Source organism: Leptinotarsa decemlineata, unplaced genomic scaffold, assembly GCF_025532065.1.
Source record: "Leptinotarsa decemlineata unplaced genomic scaffold, Ldec_3_MD MMD2_tig00026328_RagTag_RagTag, whole genome shotgun sequence".
NCBI classification, from domain to species: domain Eukaryota; kingdom Metazoa; phylum Arthropoda; class Insecta; order Coleoptera; family Chrysomelidae; genus Leptinotarsa; species Leptinotarsa decemlineata.
Window position 1 is genome coordinate 24,188,299 of NW_027412688.1, and position 17,637 is coordinate 24,205,935.

General features: G+C 34.2%; 1 protein-coding gene across 3 annotated transcripts in view; it reads left to right on the forward strand.

The window, feature by feature from the left end:
- Positions 1 to 17,637, forward strand: part of Amph (Amphiphysin) — a 110,884-nt gene that overhangs the window by 86,457 nt on the left and 6,790 nt on the right. For all 3 annotated transcript variants that reach the window (XM_074182663.1, XM_023168486.2, XM_074182662.1), the window contains exons 4-5: positions 7,453 to 7,725; positions 9,918 to 10,089. In XM_074182663.1, coding sequence (XP_074038764.1) covers positions 7,453 to 7,725; positions 9,918 to 10,089 — 445 coding nt within the window. The remainder of the gene's footprint in view (positions 1 to 7,452; positions 7,726 to 9,917; positions 10,090 to 17,637) is intronic.

A 17,637-nucleotide genomic window follows, 5' to 3' on the forward strand; every position in this document is an offset into this window, starting at 1 on the left:
AATCCTGTTCCTTTGTTTGTCCTAGATTCTAACCTAAGTAACTAATTGCTTTACTTGTCAAAATCAGTTTTCATATTATCTTCCTATATTATCAAAATGTCTGAAAACAGCGATATTGAAGGAATACCATCGACTCCAATATTTTTAAAAGATCAGATTAATTACAGTTGTTATATTCAATATAAATATAATTAAAATCTTTATAGTTTTCATATATCCATGATAATACCATTAAGTTTGTGTTTTTTTTAAATATGAGTTAATTACTGTAAATGTGTTCAATACAAATATAATATTTATGGTTTTTCATTATTTATCGGGTTTAGAAAAAATAGCGTATGCAACTCTCATGTAATGGTTATTAATACAATCGCATATACCATACAAAACTCGCCTTCGGCTCGTTTCGTATCCCGGTTAATGCTCGTGTCTTAATAACCATAATTACATGATCGTTGCATAATATACTATTCAGAAAATGTTTGGCCTTCTAGAACATACCAGTCGAAACATCTTTGCTATCGCTGTTTTATGGAAAAAAAAATTATATTATTGAATTGTGCTCTATATTTTCATTTTCGTCGTCAGGATTTTCAATAATGAATTCTAGATTGACTAAAAGCGATGGTGTTTGTATTTGATTGCCAAATTTAGGGTTTGGCAAAAGGAAATTTTGGATATCAATAGGTGTAATAATTCTAGTCGAGTTTGAAACCATTTTTGTTGGTAGTTGATTTATGATATGATCATTGTTTAATTTGACAAAATTTTCTATTATATTTAGGAATTCGGAAACAATTTGACATGGCAGTAGAGAAAATACTCTTACTTTCAATTTTTAATATTCCTTATCATTTTTTATTCAATCACTCATTGTAATTTTGATCTCCAAATTCAAAATGTTTCGCCTCAATTTGGAATTGAAGTTATTAATCTGGTGTCCGGTTCTTCCTTTTTGATAGCTTATTAAGTTGGTTACGTTCTGAATACCATTTGATGTGTTTAAGACATGAATGAATTCTTCTTTTCAACAAAAATATCTTTCTGTTTCGTGAGTGTGCCAATTTGGTGTTCGTTTAAGCCCAGCGTTTAAATAAACTTAGGCTAATTGCTCCTTATCGTCAATGAAGATCTTGGTAAAACCCCATTCTTTTTTTTATAAAGCAAAATTATTGACTCGTCTATATGAGAGTCTGTGAGTTACTTTGACCTCAATGCAAAGAAAACTCTTCAATGTCTGTTAAGCTTTCGACAGTGTTTACTGTCTTCTTCAGGACAACTGTAATATATTTTCCCTTATAAGTATAAGTTTGCAGATATCGCAAAAATCAGTCTAATACAGCGTTTTTGGGCAACAAATAAACTATTGAAACTTCTACCGCATCCCCATGATATTATATTTTAAGAAATATGTGAATATGTGATTGCAAAATAGATGCTTAACATTCATTATTTTTAGATAAATTCTTTTTAGAACCAGTATGCCCACAGAAAGTACTGAGTATTATTTTAGTTCACGTCACATACATGATCTAAATGACTTTTCAATGAGAGCTATTGCTGAGCGAATAGTCATGCCAATAATCAACCTCATTAATCAAATCTTCAAGAAAGGCAATAAATCATGTTTAGACAAATTTTGGCCAATTAGGACTGTCTCCATTATTGGAAAAATCATCGAAAAATTAATAAAAAAGCGATTATACTCCCCGTTTGAAACGAGCTTGTATTTTGGTGAATCCCAATATGGATTTCGGAAAAACAAATCCACAACTCAGGCTGCTTACAAGATGGTGAATGACATAGTGGACTGTCTTGATCAGTGCAAGCACACTTTCTCGACTTTATGCGACTTGACCAAAGCTTGACTCATTGAAAAATTGAGTCATTATGTTTTGAGAGGTACCGTTCTGAGACTCGTCAGCTCCCACATCGAAACAGGTATCAGTATGTTGATCTTAATAATATCAAATCCGATATCAAACTGATACAACATGCAGTACCTCAAGGTTCAGTACTTGGACCTTTTTTATTTATGTCAAATTATTATACTATTTGCTGATGACACCACTCTTGTGAAATCGGATAATTCACACATCGATTTGATTCGTACTGTTGACGAGAACAAAAACTCAGTCAAAAGCTGGTTCTCAAAGAATATACTCGAATTGAATGAAGGTAAAACACAGAACTTGTCCCCTCGAATCCACTCTATCAGAAAAAACAAAATGTATCTTTTCTTGGTATAATCATCGACGATCGGTTAAACGGGTCCAACTACGCAGATTATGTACTTTCAGAGGCGTGGGCAATGTGAGGCACCGCACACGGCCTCGCGGTGCAAAGGGCCTGAAAGCCGATAATAAATTTACAAAAGGTATAGAAAACCCAAAAGTACACACCATGATTTTTTTATAATTAATACTTTAAAAAATTCTCAACCTAAAGATATTCCATTCTTCGGGGCATTCTGATAAACTATATTATATTATAAAATTTATCAATTAATAAATTCTCATCTTTGTCGCTTCTGATCATTCCTTTTTATTTAGTCTGGCAACATTACTTGGCGTTAAGCTGCTATTGCGGGGAATCTCCGGTCAGAGATCTCGGGACTTTCTTTTACCAGAAAGCCAAAGTATCGTATGCAGAAGCAGTCCCGCTTTATGTTCCTATATTATTACGAGTATTATAATTTCTAAAAGTATCTGATGTGAGAATAAATGATAGTGTATTTCATCAGTTCGGACTTCCATTGTCTAATATAATATAAATTGATTTGAAATCCCTGAAAAAAATTAAATATCAACCGAAAATAATAATTTTATTAAAACAGAAAACTGAAATTACAAGGAAATAAGATACAAGCTACAAACAGAAAATAAAAAATTGAAATATAAATAAAAGTTGAAAATAAAAAAATATTAAAAAAAATGAAAAATTAAAATTAAAAATTAAAAGATTCCAAACCAAGTTACGTCACGACGTTTCGATTGTTAGTATCCGCAATCGTCTTCGGGTGATATCTGGACTTATTCCTCCGAGATCTGACTATTTATAGGTCATTCGGATGCTTTCACCTATCCCCTCTTTTCTCTTTCCGCTTCATTGATTTTAGTGGGAGATGACCGTTTGGCGGAAGTTGGTCGTTTTTCGCTTGATAAGAGGTTTCCATTTGTTACGTATACTACGCTAGCTTGACTAAATAATGCGTTGTTGGACAACATATAAGCGGCTTCCTTGAATTTTCTCCTAAATCAGTGTTCCTCTTTGCGGATGATTTCAGCTTGAGCCCACTTGATATTGATATTATGTTGATGAGTCCAAACATGCTCTGCTATTCCGGATTCGCTGGTTTCTCCTCGCTGTGTGTGCTTCTTGTGCTCGGCAATGCGAACATTCAATGGCCTCTTAGTTTCACCAATATAGGATTTTCCGCACTCACAGGGTATCCGGTAAATGCAATTCTTGGAATCGCAGTCCGCGTTTGGTGGCCTGATTTTTGTGAGACTGCTACGGATAGTGTTCCCAGATCTGAAGCAGGTTCTGAAATTATACTTGTACCCAATCCTTCTTATCCTTTCCGATAATCCTCTGATGTAAAGGAGTACAAGTACTGGTTGTGGCGGCTTCTCTTCCTTGTGGAGCTCCTGCTGTCTTCTAGCTAAAGCCTGTTCTCCTGTCACTCTGGAGTAACCATTCCGTTGAAGGTCATTTTTGATGATGCCTATTTATTTTCGAGACCTTCCTTTGTATTACAGAGCTCGAAAGCACTGTCTAGTAAACTCTCGATGATTCCTCTCTGAGTCGATTGATGGTGGTTGGATTTCTGGTTCAGATACTGTCTTGTGTGAGTGGGTTTTCGATATACAGATGTTTCCCATTTAGTGTCGGTCCTCTTCACCAATCACACTAATACAATAAATGATAGTGTTACATAGTTTTAAAATGATAACACTGATCAAAATAAAAATTCGATATTTCCAATAGTACTTATGTACTTGATGCTACAACCAGAACAGTCTGCAAATGGCCAACTCCTCGGCAACTTACAGTAGACGTGACGTGTTTGGGCTCATTTTAAAGGTCTCCATGAGTAAATAGCCGCAGTTTCAGTGACTTTGACTGGGGTTTCAATACGGCGACCTAGACACGATTTTTTTATTACTTTTGAGTCAGGATTTTTATTCTTTGAATTTTGTTGTTTAATGTCCCAAAAAAATATGTGAGTAAAAATTTTGGTTAAGTGTTTCTTAATGAATATTTTATAAACCCTTCTTCTTGCACCATCAGAGGGCCTCGCGACATGTAAGTTGCCCACATTAAATTTAGGTCTTGCGCCGCCATTGTTTACTTCGTAAGCTCTCTAGAGTTTTATTTGTTCTGAAACATCTCAAACCAGTCACCAATCTATATTTATTGAAAGTATCTTACTTCTATTTATTTCATTCTATACTATCATATGATATTCTACTTTGGGGCAACTAAAGTAATCCAATAATGGTATTTCGATATCAGAAAAAAGCCATTTGTATTTTGGCAAATGTAGGAAACGTAGATCACTGTCATCAACACTTCATTCAGCTTGGTATCATGACGGTGTCTTCCTTATACATATACATCGTTTTGTTAGAGATACATAAAAACACAAACAAATTTAAGAAACACTTCGATCAGTATAACACAAGATTTGCAGATATGTTGAATTCCAACGGCACAGACTAGTTGTGAGTAACAAAAATTATCTGAACCTAAATTAGTATATTTTCGATAAATTAGTGAAAGCATTCGAATTCATCAAATTCAAAATAGTCGTCAAAAAGTTTTTCCTCGAGAAAAGTTTCTGCAATATAATGGAATATTTCAACCAAGCAAGTTCATTAAAATACCCATAATATATTTTAATATAATAATACCCATAATATATTTTAGCATAAAATGATTATTTGGTCAGCCAATAATAATTTTCAACGTTTTTGAACGTTTTATTTAAGAAAAAATTCGCTGCCGCTCGCTTTATTGAGGAAATCAACAGAAGTAATATCAATGGCAACACAATCAACGGAAAAAGTGTTCAAAATGACCTCCATCTAGTTCTATACAAAACAGTCCAGTAGTAAACGTTTTGAAATGGACGTTGAGTCTAGTTGTCGCAGAACAAAAAGTAGACAATTGGCCACTGTCACTTCTTCACGAATTATCATTGAGTCATCTTTGTTCACTGTGTTCCAACATGATTTATTCTACTGATGAAAGAATAAAAATTGTTGCAATCTATTATCGAAAAAATTAATGTGCTAAAGCTGCTGCAAGAATTTATAATACGAATCATCCAGACCACAACGTGAGCCATCAATACGGTATACAGTTAATGGATAGGTTTCGAACTTCAGGTTCTGTTCACAACAGAAAACATGAAGTATCCCGTCCTGTCTGAAATGACGGAAGTTGAAATTGCAGTTGTAGGACATGCACAAATGGATAATCAACAATCTATCAGACAAGTAGCTAGAGCGTCTGGTGTATCAGCTACTAGTGTTTTTCGGATTTTGAAAGCCTACGAATGCCATCCTTTCAAAATTCGGCTAGTTCAGGAATTAAACGAAGATGATCCTGATCGCTGAGATGTTCAGCGATAAATTGACCAATAACCCAGATCTATTATACATGTTTCTCAGAAGAAAGTTCTTTCAAGTTGATGGTGAAGTGAATAAACATAATTGTCGTTACTGGAGCGATGTGAATCCTCATTTGGTGACGGAAACACATTCACAAACTTCACAAAAATTGAATGTTTGGGCCGGCATTCTTGGTAATCATTGTTGGATCATTCTTCATTGAACGTTATCTCAATGGAGACATATACTTAAATATATTACAGGACTGTGTAGATTCTATGATCACACAAATTTTTGAAAATGTTTACAATTCAGTAGAAAATGAAATAACATTCCAGCAGAATGGTGCAACCCCACATTTTGATGTTCGGGTGAGACAGTTTTTGGACGAACGTTTTCCAATGCGTTGGATCGGCAAAAGAGGTCCAGTGGCGTGGCCAGCTAGATCAACTGATCTCACACCGATGGACTTCTTTGGACTTCTTTCTTTGGGGACACCTGATGTCCAAAGTGGACTCTACTGAGCGTACAAATCTAGAAGACCTGCGACAGAATTGTTAGGGAATACCGATTGCTGACTCCGAACATCTTGAATAATATACAGAACGCTTTCGATAGTAGACTGTATTATTGTATGGAACTAGGTGGTAGTCATTTTGAACAATTTATCCATTGATTTTGTTTCCACTGATATTATTTATTGTTGATTTCCTCATTAAAATGAACGATACCGAATTTTCTGTTTTTTCTAAAATAAAGCGTTCGACATTTAATTTCTCAATAACCAATGAACCAATTTTCTAAAAATAGTACAGAGACAAAAAATCTTTCAAATGATGTATCACTCAACCCCCATGTTATTGAAAAATATGGAGTGGGTAGTTTCATATCAGAATTAGTCCCCCTAAAAATAAAAATTGACGTGATCTTTGAAATTTTCGATTACATGTCCGTTTCTGACTTACAGGGGAGGTCAAGTTATCGTTGGAACGTCCTGTATATTCCTTTTATTCAACATTTTATTTTTATTGCAATATTTCTCTTTATGTACTGTGACCTGTAATAAATGTATGGCAGGTCACAGTAACATTGTTAAATGAAATTCTACTCTACTATCTACAATTTCATTTGTTTATTGCAAGAAATGCTGAATTAAGTTTCTTGTATAAACAATTAATATGCAGATCCCAACTCAGAGATTCATCTAACATGGTTTCTAGAAATTTCACATAATGCGACAGACATCTTTATTCCATCAGAAAGTTAGTTTTCTTTGTGATAAAATTTAATTGAAACAGATTTGGAGTATTTGATGTAAAAATGATTGCCTTCGCCCATGACGTAAATCCATCAATAACCCGTTTGACACTTGTTACTACATTTTCCAGTGTGGCTCCAGTAACTGTCATTGTAGTATCATCTGCAAACATAGCTATATGACAATTTTCAAAATGTTCTGAGAGATCGTTAACAAATACCACAAAAAAAGTAAAGGTCCCAGTACTGATCCCTGAAGAACTCTTGATGTTATATGATGTTCCTTGGACATGATATTGTTGTATTTGACAGTAATATGTTATGTGGAAAACCAAGCCTCACTAACTTTATGTATAGAAAATCTGGATAACAGATAAAAAAATATAGCATCAATTCTGGAGTATATACTATTGAGAAAATCATAGGCTGCGGATTTAAAGGAACGATTTTTCCTTAATCCATGTCGATTATTACATAGTCAAATATTTCTAGTAACCACCAGTTCTTCATACAGTTTCGAAAGTATGTATTATCCTTTATTTCTCTCTAATAAAACCATTTTCTCGTTTGTTTCCAGAAAAAAATTGACAAAAGAGGTCGTAAACTGGTCGACTACGACAGTCAACGACATAGCTTCCAAGCTCTCCAGACGAACATGAAAAAGAAAGACGAAGCTAAAATCGCGAAAGGCAGAGAACAATTAGAAGAAGCCAAAAGGACGTACGAAATATTGAATTCGGAACTACACGACGAACTGCCGGCCCTTTATGATTCCAGAGTTCTTTTCCTCGTCACGAATCTCCAATCGCTTTTCAATGCTGAGCTCACCTTCCACACGGAAACGTCTAAAGTAAGTTTTTTATGTCATTACAGGAAAACATTTCTTGTAGATATCCCGACCACATACGATAACTTTCAGTTATTCTTATACTGGTACAAATCCAAATCTGAAATTTATCCAAAGTTTTGTGGTTGTTCTACCAGTTAAAACTTCCTCAGTTTGAATAGAGCACTTGTATTGAATTGAAAGGGGTATCTTTTTAGGAGAAATAAGTTTTTGCCGATGACATGGGTTATGTTGGTTTTGAGGACCGTTGTGGTTTGTGGCTTATTCGCATCCACCTACGACTTAAGAAAACCCCACAAGAAAGAATCTAACGGTGTCAAATCGCATGATCTAGGTGGCCAGTTCATATCACCTCCACATGCCCTCAAATCGCTCATGCAGAATATCCAATGTGGCATGAGCTATGTGGCATGTAACGCCGTCCTGTTGAAACCACACGTCGTTGGGTGTCCATATCATCCAATTCAGGCCAAAAGAAGTTGGTAAACCTTCAGTTCCTGGGTCAGTTGTAGGGGTGCAGGCCCAAGTCACGACGCAAAATTCGCCAAATTGTGGTCTGCGAAAGGCCGAGTACTTGTGAGCGACGCGAAATCGTTATTTATTCGTTGCCCTAAGAGAACACCCATTTTGATAAGACAGTCTTATTATTTGAACGTGTTGTTGAAAGCTATATCTGTCCATGGTGATTTGGCAGAACAGACTGAATATATGACAACTGATTTGACATGTGTAGCTTCAACAAGATGGCTGTTATCAATTGTTAAAGTTCCGGAGTCCCTGTTGGAAGAACCTAGAGTTCTAGAATACTTCGCAGTGACCTGAAATGTTCCATACTAACACTTCACAACAATCTACAATGTTCTGGAATTTTGTGGAATGCTCTTGAATACCATTGATTGTTCTGGAATTTTCTAGAAGGCGAAAATTAAGGCCCAAAAGCACATGATATTTACGAAACATTTCACCGCATTCTTGAATATTCCGAGATGTTCTGGAATGCCCTCGGAGATTCTGGAATGTTGTGGGATGCCCTCGAATGTTCTGGGCTCTTCAAGAACAGCTATCTTCAAAAGCGCGCCTTTCAAGTAAAAACGGTAACTTTTTTTACGGATGGGAGAGGAAGAGCTACCACGCCATATAGCTTCCATAACCGTTCCACAATGTTCTACTTTCTGCAGATTCAAGGCCACATATGAACAATTTTTTGTTAAACTACCTTCAAGCTCGCCACGCTCACATTGGAGAATTAAATTCTTCAATTCTGTATTAACATGTTCTGTCGAGTGATCCTCTTTTTGCTCAAGGGACAGAAACTTATCTATACTTATAACGAGTGAGTCATTCACACTCATTCATCTCTGTTTCTCCGTACTGGTAAGTTCTTGGAAGCTGAAATTTGGTATATAGGTGCTTCTTAGGTCTTAGATGCGCACTAAGAAAGGATTTTTAAATATCACAACTGGGACTTCCACCGCGGGAGTAGGAGTGTTGCCCCCATGGCCGCGTTTACATATGAAAATTACCTTTTCATCACTGTCTCTCCTTACCGTCATATTTTCAGAGGCTGATATTTTGTATGTAGGTTCGTTTTATGTTGTAGATGTGCAATAAGAAAGGATTTTTTAATATTTCAACTGGGGCGCCAGATGTGTCCTTGAATTTCTGGTAGGTATCAGCATTGCACACGTGCGGAGCCGGGGCGGGTCGCTAGTGTCTCATATAGGTGACATTTTTGTTTGGGTTGTAGCGGTAAATATGAAAGTGTTATGAATTCGCAGACCTTCTTCTCCAATTAGTGTTAGGAGCTGAGTACATTGAGTTTTCTGCCCCGTAATTTCTTTTGCTTGTAGATGAGTCAAAAAACGTTGCTTTCAGATGACCCAATTTTTGGAAACATCCTTTTTATATAATCATATAATAATTATATATAATACTTTATTGGTTATCTTAGGGGCGAGGCGAATAATATCAGTCGGGATGGCAGCTGATTTTATTGAATTATTTTTTGTTCTGTAATATTGAAACACTTGCATTTCGATATGACACCTTGTATCTTTAAAAGCACACCGTTTGGTTAAAACGGGAACTTTCTTCATGGTCGGGGCGCTTGTTAGGAAATTAATATAATTCTTATGTGTTATGAAATAATTGGGTAACAAAGCTTTAGTTTTCAACCAAGTTTCAATTTTTTTAAGGTATTTGGTGAACTGGAGGCCATCGTCGACAAATTGGCGACTGACAGCCAAAGAGGTTCGTATAGTATTAAAAAAACGAATGGAGCTAGTCTTCCACGTCCGACAAGTTTTCCCAAAGACTCTCCAGAGCTGATAATCAACAACACATCCCCCATCAACTCATCCCCAAGAGGTAAGTTTTTATTATTTGCTTTATTTATAAATTAGTTGGTGCTATATCTAGATCTAAATATTATTTAAAAATTGATTTGTCTGATTGTTTGTACTAATGTAATTTCATTTTTGCATATTCTGGATATGTATTAGTTTTACTGTTAGCATTTTTTTTTCAGTGTAGTTTTAAGTAATGTCTAAAGTACTGGATTTTGTTTCGTGATATTTGTTTCTTTTTTCTCGTTGTGATATCTGTCCAATATGATTGAACACTATTCCAAAAGAGGGTTTGCAAAATAAAAAAAAACTATATATTTATTTAATGCTTTTAGGAAATTATCTCCCTTTTTGACCAATATGAAAGTTCCAAATCCATTCATTACTGAACTTTCATCTTTAATAAAATTTATTATATTCATTATACTAATTATAATGAATTGATGTTTCCTATATCAATTGGAGTTTTTTGAAATATGTTAATACTCATTAATGTATTATTTTATTACTCAAACAATTATCAGAGTTGATTTAAAGTCAGAAGTTGATTCAAATCTCACAAAACATTGCATCATCAATGTTTTTTAGTAAAGGAATCTTCAACTATGTTCTAGTATAAACTAATTTAAATTGTATGACACACCTTAGTAATTGAATTGTTAATTCAGCATTCAATTTAGCATACTGTAGGGGTATGGTTGATTAAATGATTTTATTATATGATTATGAACTGAGAACCTTAGAATTTATTCTCAAGTAACACTTTATTGGGAGATTTTCATTGAAAAGCACAAGGTACAAAACCACAACACATGTTTTGCTATACAATAGCTTCCTCAAGTGTTTTCATATTGAGTGAATTCTACTCGATTTATGCTTTTCATAATAACAATTTGAATCATGTGACATTCTACATAGATAATGACTGATAATTTTACCTGGTTAAACTAATTGAAAATTCAAACATCATAAAAGAAAATTTCACCAATTCATTAAATGAACATATAATAAACTAACTACTAATTTCCACATTAGAAAACAGATTCAGAAGAGGAGAAGAATTCAATTCTATTTGGTCCCTCAGTAAATGTTTAGATTCCATAAATATATTAATTTCTAAGCAATTCCATATGAAATACTTTATAGTCGTGGTTAAACTCATTCCCCTCTATCAAAATATGGTTCGCAAATGTGGAATTTGTCTTCATATTCAATAAACTACTCCTATGTTCTTTCAATCTTGGAAAAGGTTCTTTCCGTTTGGCCGATATAAATTTTTAGGCAAGAACCACAAGTCACAACTCCTGATCTTTCCGACACTGAAGTTTTGTCTTTATTGTATAGAATATATTTGCTTGAATACTTATTTGTCTGGTAAACCATGTCCAATTCTGTCCTGAAAAACGAGTGGTTTCACCAAAGTATGTCAGTGTTCTATGACGCCTATTATTGTTTATTGAAGTGGGATAGACATGGTATATGAACTATTTTTGACATCAATTTGTTTGATAACATTCAATTTTTTCTGAAAATTACTTTCGGATAGAGGAATATTCAATAGTCTGTGAACATATTCTATCGAAAGCTGCTACTTTATGTTGATAGTAATGTGTCGTGGAATTATGTATGACAATGTACATACAAGCTGGATTGTGGAAAATAACAAAATCATGTTTGTTTGAAGGTGATTGACAATGTTTCATGATGAATTTCACTAGTTCGGACTTCTATTGTCTACTATAGAAAATGATTTGAAATCCCTAAAACAACTAAAAAAGAAGAATCAAAAATGAATAGCTGAAAATAACAATTATATTAAGGAAAATAATAGTGAAATGAAATACAAGTAAAATAGAACAATTGAACAAAAATAAATGAAAATAAAGAAATGAAAAAGGGAAATAAAAAGTTGAGATATTCCAAGTCACGTTAGTTCACGACGTTTCGATTGTTAGTATCTACAATCGTCTTCGGGTGATGACTGTCATCAACTGAGGACGTTTGTATTTCATTTCAGGTTTATTTTGCTTAATATAATTGTTATTTTCAGCTATTCATTTTTAATTCTTCTTTTTTAGTTGTTTCAGGGATTTCAAATCATTTTATATAGTAGACAATGGAAGTCCGAACTAGTGAAATTCAAAATCATGTTTATTAATAATTTTGGTGACAGTTACGTCTGGAAATTTTGTTGAATTATTTACTTCCATTTCAGTGGTGAATTTAAAGGATGGATGAATATAATTAGAAAATTCGAGGAACTTTTCCAACTGCCCACCTATACCAGTAAAATAGACTAAGATAATTGCCTACTTATACACTGGTAAAATTATCAGTCATTACCTTGGTAGAAGGTCACATGATTCGAATTATTATTGTATATACAACAAATTGGGCATAATTTAGTTTACTCATGCGCCTCTCTGTCACAAATGTGAAATTTGCCTTGGCATTCAATGACTTGGTAAAATTTCTTTTATGATATTTGAATTTTTAATTAGTTTTTACCTAAACTCAGGTAAAACTATTGATCATTAAGTAAAGGGAAGGTCCTATGATTCAAACTGTTATTATATGAAGCACAAATTGTACATATACATTCACTGGGTTGGTAAAATTTTCTTTAAGGATGTTTCAAAAATTTCAATTAGTTTTTACCTATACTCGGGTAAAAATTAGTCATTCCTTAGTAGGTCACATGATTTGAATTGTCATTGTATGAAGCACAAACTGAGCAGAATTAACAAAGTTTTCCATACCTTTGATTCATGAGATAATATTTAATTCAGCAACACTACAACTGCCACCAAATCTGAATTGATTTATGCCAAAATAATCATTATAATTGAATATATATTTTTATCAAAGTACTTGTATTGAACAAAAAACTGTAGATTAGTGGAATTGGAACCTATGGCAAAATATGACTATTAAAAACGTGACCATGGAAATACTGTGATCAAATACAGGCTGATTCACGGTGGATGGCACATTAGACGTTTCTGGTGAACCAGACAACGGATCACTTTGAAAATTTAATGGAGGGTATATTCGGACATTCTCTAGCCAACTAAAATATTTTCGACAATGCGATGTTGCCGCTTCTATTAGAAAGCAGTAGCAACTTTGATTTTTCAAATGGAACACTCTGTATATAATATTATTTTTGGAATCTCCAACAATTGCCCGACAACTTTTCTTGATATTTCCCTATACCTATCTGTTACCGTTTTCGAAATAAAAATTAATTTCAATTTTTTTCTTCGAAAATCATGACTTCTAAAAATGCCGATATCTTTTAGTTAAGAAGTACTATGATATCGAAATTTGGTTTGGAGTTAGGTGATACTTGGACACTTCCCACACGTCAGCTTAATCTCCGTTACTTCAATACAGGGTGGTAAAAAAATACAGTTTTTTCGTTTGCTTGAAAAAGTTGCTGAAATTTGATTATTTTAAATGGAACACCCTGTATATTATTGAAAATTCGGAAAGCTGCTGAAATTTGCTTTCTTTCTATGTATATCATACCTATACCTAACTAGTCAAGTTTCGGACTTATGAATATTTATTTGTGAAAATGTCCCTTCAGAATGGTATTTCCATTCGGTATTTGGTAAGCAGGCCATGATTACTATTTGACAGTAGCGTTGTGACATTCTCCTAATAATATCGACATTTTCGTCACTTCAGAAGTTGCAAATACCTTCAAAACGATGGAACAAAACTATTCAAACGAAGTTCTTATGAATTTGTTTATTATTTTTGGACAGTGTGACAAAATTATCAGCAGAACATGTAGAAAGTTCAATGAAATGTATCCGAATCTACCGCCAATGAACCTCAAGAAATTTATACGAATTCAGAACAATTTCAATATGTTTGGATAAACTTTAAAAAAGCACCAAGAAACTCGAAATTGGAAATATTGATATGAATAATTATAAAAAAGTAAAAAAGTCGATAAAAAACTGATTTTTTCCTCCACAAAAAATGACTTTCGTTGAATCATGTGGAATATTTCAAAATATGTTCGAATCGCTGACCGTTCACTTCCAAGCACTTTAAAATGCGGGTGTTGACTGCTTTCGTGGTGGCAGATCTGATTTCATTGGGATTCAAATCTTCAAATGTTTGGGCAATCATTTCTAACAATTCATCTCTCGAACGCACGGGTATTTTGTAAACTTTTTCTTTAAACACTCCCCACAAATAAAAATCTAATGGATTAAGATCGGGTGATCTCGCTGGCCAATTCCATGGTCCCAAGCGCCTCATCCACCGATCGTCAAATAGTCTATCCAGTTCTGCGCTCACTTCTCTTGTGCAATGTGCAGGAGCTCCGTCTAGTTGGTACCAACAGTTTCGATAATCTTTGAGTGGCAGATTATCCACGAAACTGTCTACAGTATTCTCCAAAATATTCAGGTAGCTTCTGGATGTTAATGACTCCTCGTATATCACGTACCTCAATTTGTTGTCCATCAACATGCAGAAGACATTAAAACTAAATTTTTCTTAACATCCGGCTTCTTTTGTGACGTGAGGATTTTCACTGGACCAATAATGACGATTTTTTCTATTGAAAATCCCTTCTCTCGAAAATTTGGATTCATCAGTCCAAATAATTTTATTTAAAAAAAAAGTGGATCTTGAATGCGTGTCAACATTTCACAAAATTCTACTCTCTGTTGAGGATCTTGAGGCTTCATTGCTTGAATTTTGGTGAATTTATAATCATGCATTTTATGTCTTCACAAGATTCTTTGAACCGATGAATATTTTATACCCAAATCTTCTTCAGCACTTCTTATCGATGACTCGGGAAATGCGTGAAAATATGCTAAGACATTAATCTGGTTGTCTTCGAAAGTTACGGGTCGAGGCAAGTTTCTTGGTGCTTTTAAAGTTGATCCAAATGCATTGAAATTGTTCTGAATTCGTATAAATTTCTTGAGGTTCATTGGCGGTAGATTCGGATACATTTCATTGAACTTTCTACATGTTCTGCTGATAATTTTGTCACACTGTCCAAAAATAATAAACAAATTCATAAGAACTTCGTTTGAATAGTTTTGTTCCATCGTTTTGAAGGTATTTGCAACTTCTGAAGTGACGAAAATGTCGATATTATTAGGAGAATGTCACAACGCTACTGTCAAATAGTAATCATGGCCTGCTTACCAAATACCGAATAGAAATACCATTCTGAAGGGACATTTTCACAAATAAATGTTCATAAGTCCGAAACTTGACTAGTTAGGTATAGGTATGATATACATAGAAAAAAAGCAAATTTCAGCAGCTTTCCGAATTTTCAATAATATACAGGGTGTTCCATTTAAAATAATCAAATTTCAGCAACTTTTTCAAGCAAACGAAAAAACTGTATTTTTTTACCACCCTGTATTGTAACGGAGATTAGGCTGACGTGTAGGAAGTGTCCAAGTATCACCTAACTCCAAACCAAATTTCGATATCACAGTACTTCTTAACTAAAAGATATCGGCATTTTTAGACGTCATGATTTTCGAAAAAAAAATTGAAATTAATTTTTATTTCGAAAATGGTAACAGATAGGTATAGGGAAATATCAAGAAAAGTTGTCGGGCAATTGTTGGAGATTCCAAAAATAATATTATATACAGAGTGTTCCATTTGAAAAATCAAAGTTGCTATTGCTTTCTAATAGAAGCGGCAACACCGCATTGTCGAAAATATTTTAGTTGGCTAGAGAATGTCCGAATATGCCCTCCATTAAATTTTCAAAGTGATCCGTTGTCTGGTTCACCAGAAACGTCTAATGTGCCATCCGCCGTGAATCAGCCTGTATATTAATTGCAGTGAAAGCTATGAATTTAGGTGAATCAGTATATACATATTATCTGAACCATTTCCTGTGGTAGATATTATTTTCTTCAACATTCTTATCAAAGAGCATAAGAATATTGAAGTACTTAGCTGAAGTGATAATGCATATAATGCAGATAGGTTGATTTAAAAATATCTGAAATTTGAATTCAATATTGAGGATGTAAAAACGTTTTTAGTTTTATGTAGCTTGATGCTTTTACAAATATGAATCAATCAAAACAAAAACTGCACTTTAACAAAAGAATCAATTTAATAATACCTTACATCTTCATTGTCAGAATAATTAGTCCTATTCAAATTATGTATATCAACATAATTGAATTTTGAAAATTTCAAATGTTCAAATATCAAAGTGAGTTGAAACAATTCGGTTGATCAATAAGAAACTTTTGTGTGGAAAACAGACATCAAAATTTAAATTGGCAGTTTCCAAAGCAGTTGAAATTCAACTCCAAGCAACAATATAAAAAGAAAAATTATTATTATGTATTGAGTTTCTCTTAATGCTGATCTGAAATGTTTTCGCAGTAAAAAAATTCACATATGTGTGGACTGATCAAAAAATAAGGTGAATGTTCAAATTTCGCGGGGTACGTATACATTCGATTAGCGATTTTTTTATGTTGGTCCACTCGCCTCGACTATATTTTAAGAGTTTCTGCTGTTCAGCATGTTTAGTTTTTTGATGAGAGGCATAAAATTTAGAAGTGCTTTGCGTGTTGATTTTTTGCTATTGAAAAAAATGGATCAAAGAATTTGCATCAAATTTTGGGTAAAAATTGGAATTAAGTGCTCAAAAACACTTGAAATGTTGACACTGGCATACGGTGATTGTACTCTTAGAAAAATGTTTACATGTGGTACACGCTTTTCATAGAAGGTCGAGAAGATGTGAATGACGATGTTTGCCTGAAAGCACGTTAACAACCAATGAAAATGGTGAGGAAGTGAAAAAAATTGTTATGGAGAATCGTCGAATCACTATTAGAGAAGTTGTTGAGGATGTCGGCATATCGGTTGGCTCATGGCATGCAAGTTTTTCGGAAATTTTGGGCATGAAGCCTGTGGCAGAGAATTTCGTTCCAACTTGCTGAATTTTGACTAAAAAACCGTCGCATGAACATCTCTCAGGAAGTATTGAATGACGCCCACGGCGATCCAAATTTTCTTAAAAAGGTCATAACTGGTGACGAATCATGGATATATGGTTCTGACATCGAAACCAAAGTCCAATCGTACTAATTAAAGAGCCAAGACAAAAAAAATGCACGCTAAGTTCGATCAAATGTCAAGGTTTTGCTCATTGTTTTCTTCGATTACCGTGGCGTAGTGCATCAGAAGTTCTTGATACGTAGTCATACGGTCAATAAAGGAGTATTATCTTGGACCTGCTCACTCGTCACTGTAGTTTTTTGGCCAAAAACAACACTGTACTCATGCCTTAGCCACCTTATTAACAGCATTTGCCCCCCTGCGACTTTTTACTGTTTCCAATATTGAAGAGACCCATGAAAAGACGGCTTTCTGCGACGATTGAGAAAATTAAAACAGAATCTCTGAAAGAGCTCAAACACATACCAAGAAGTGCATATTGGTACTGCTTCGGGAATTGGAAAAAACGCCTGACACAAGTGTGTTATGTTTGTGGGGGACTACTTTGACGGGGACAAAATAGAAATTGATGAACAAATGAATA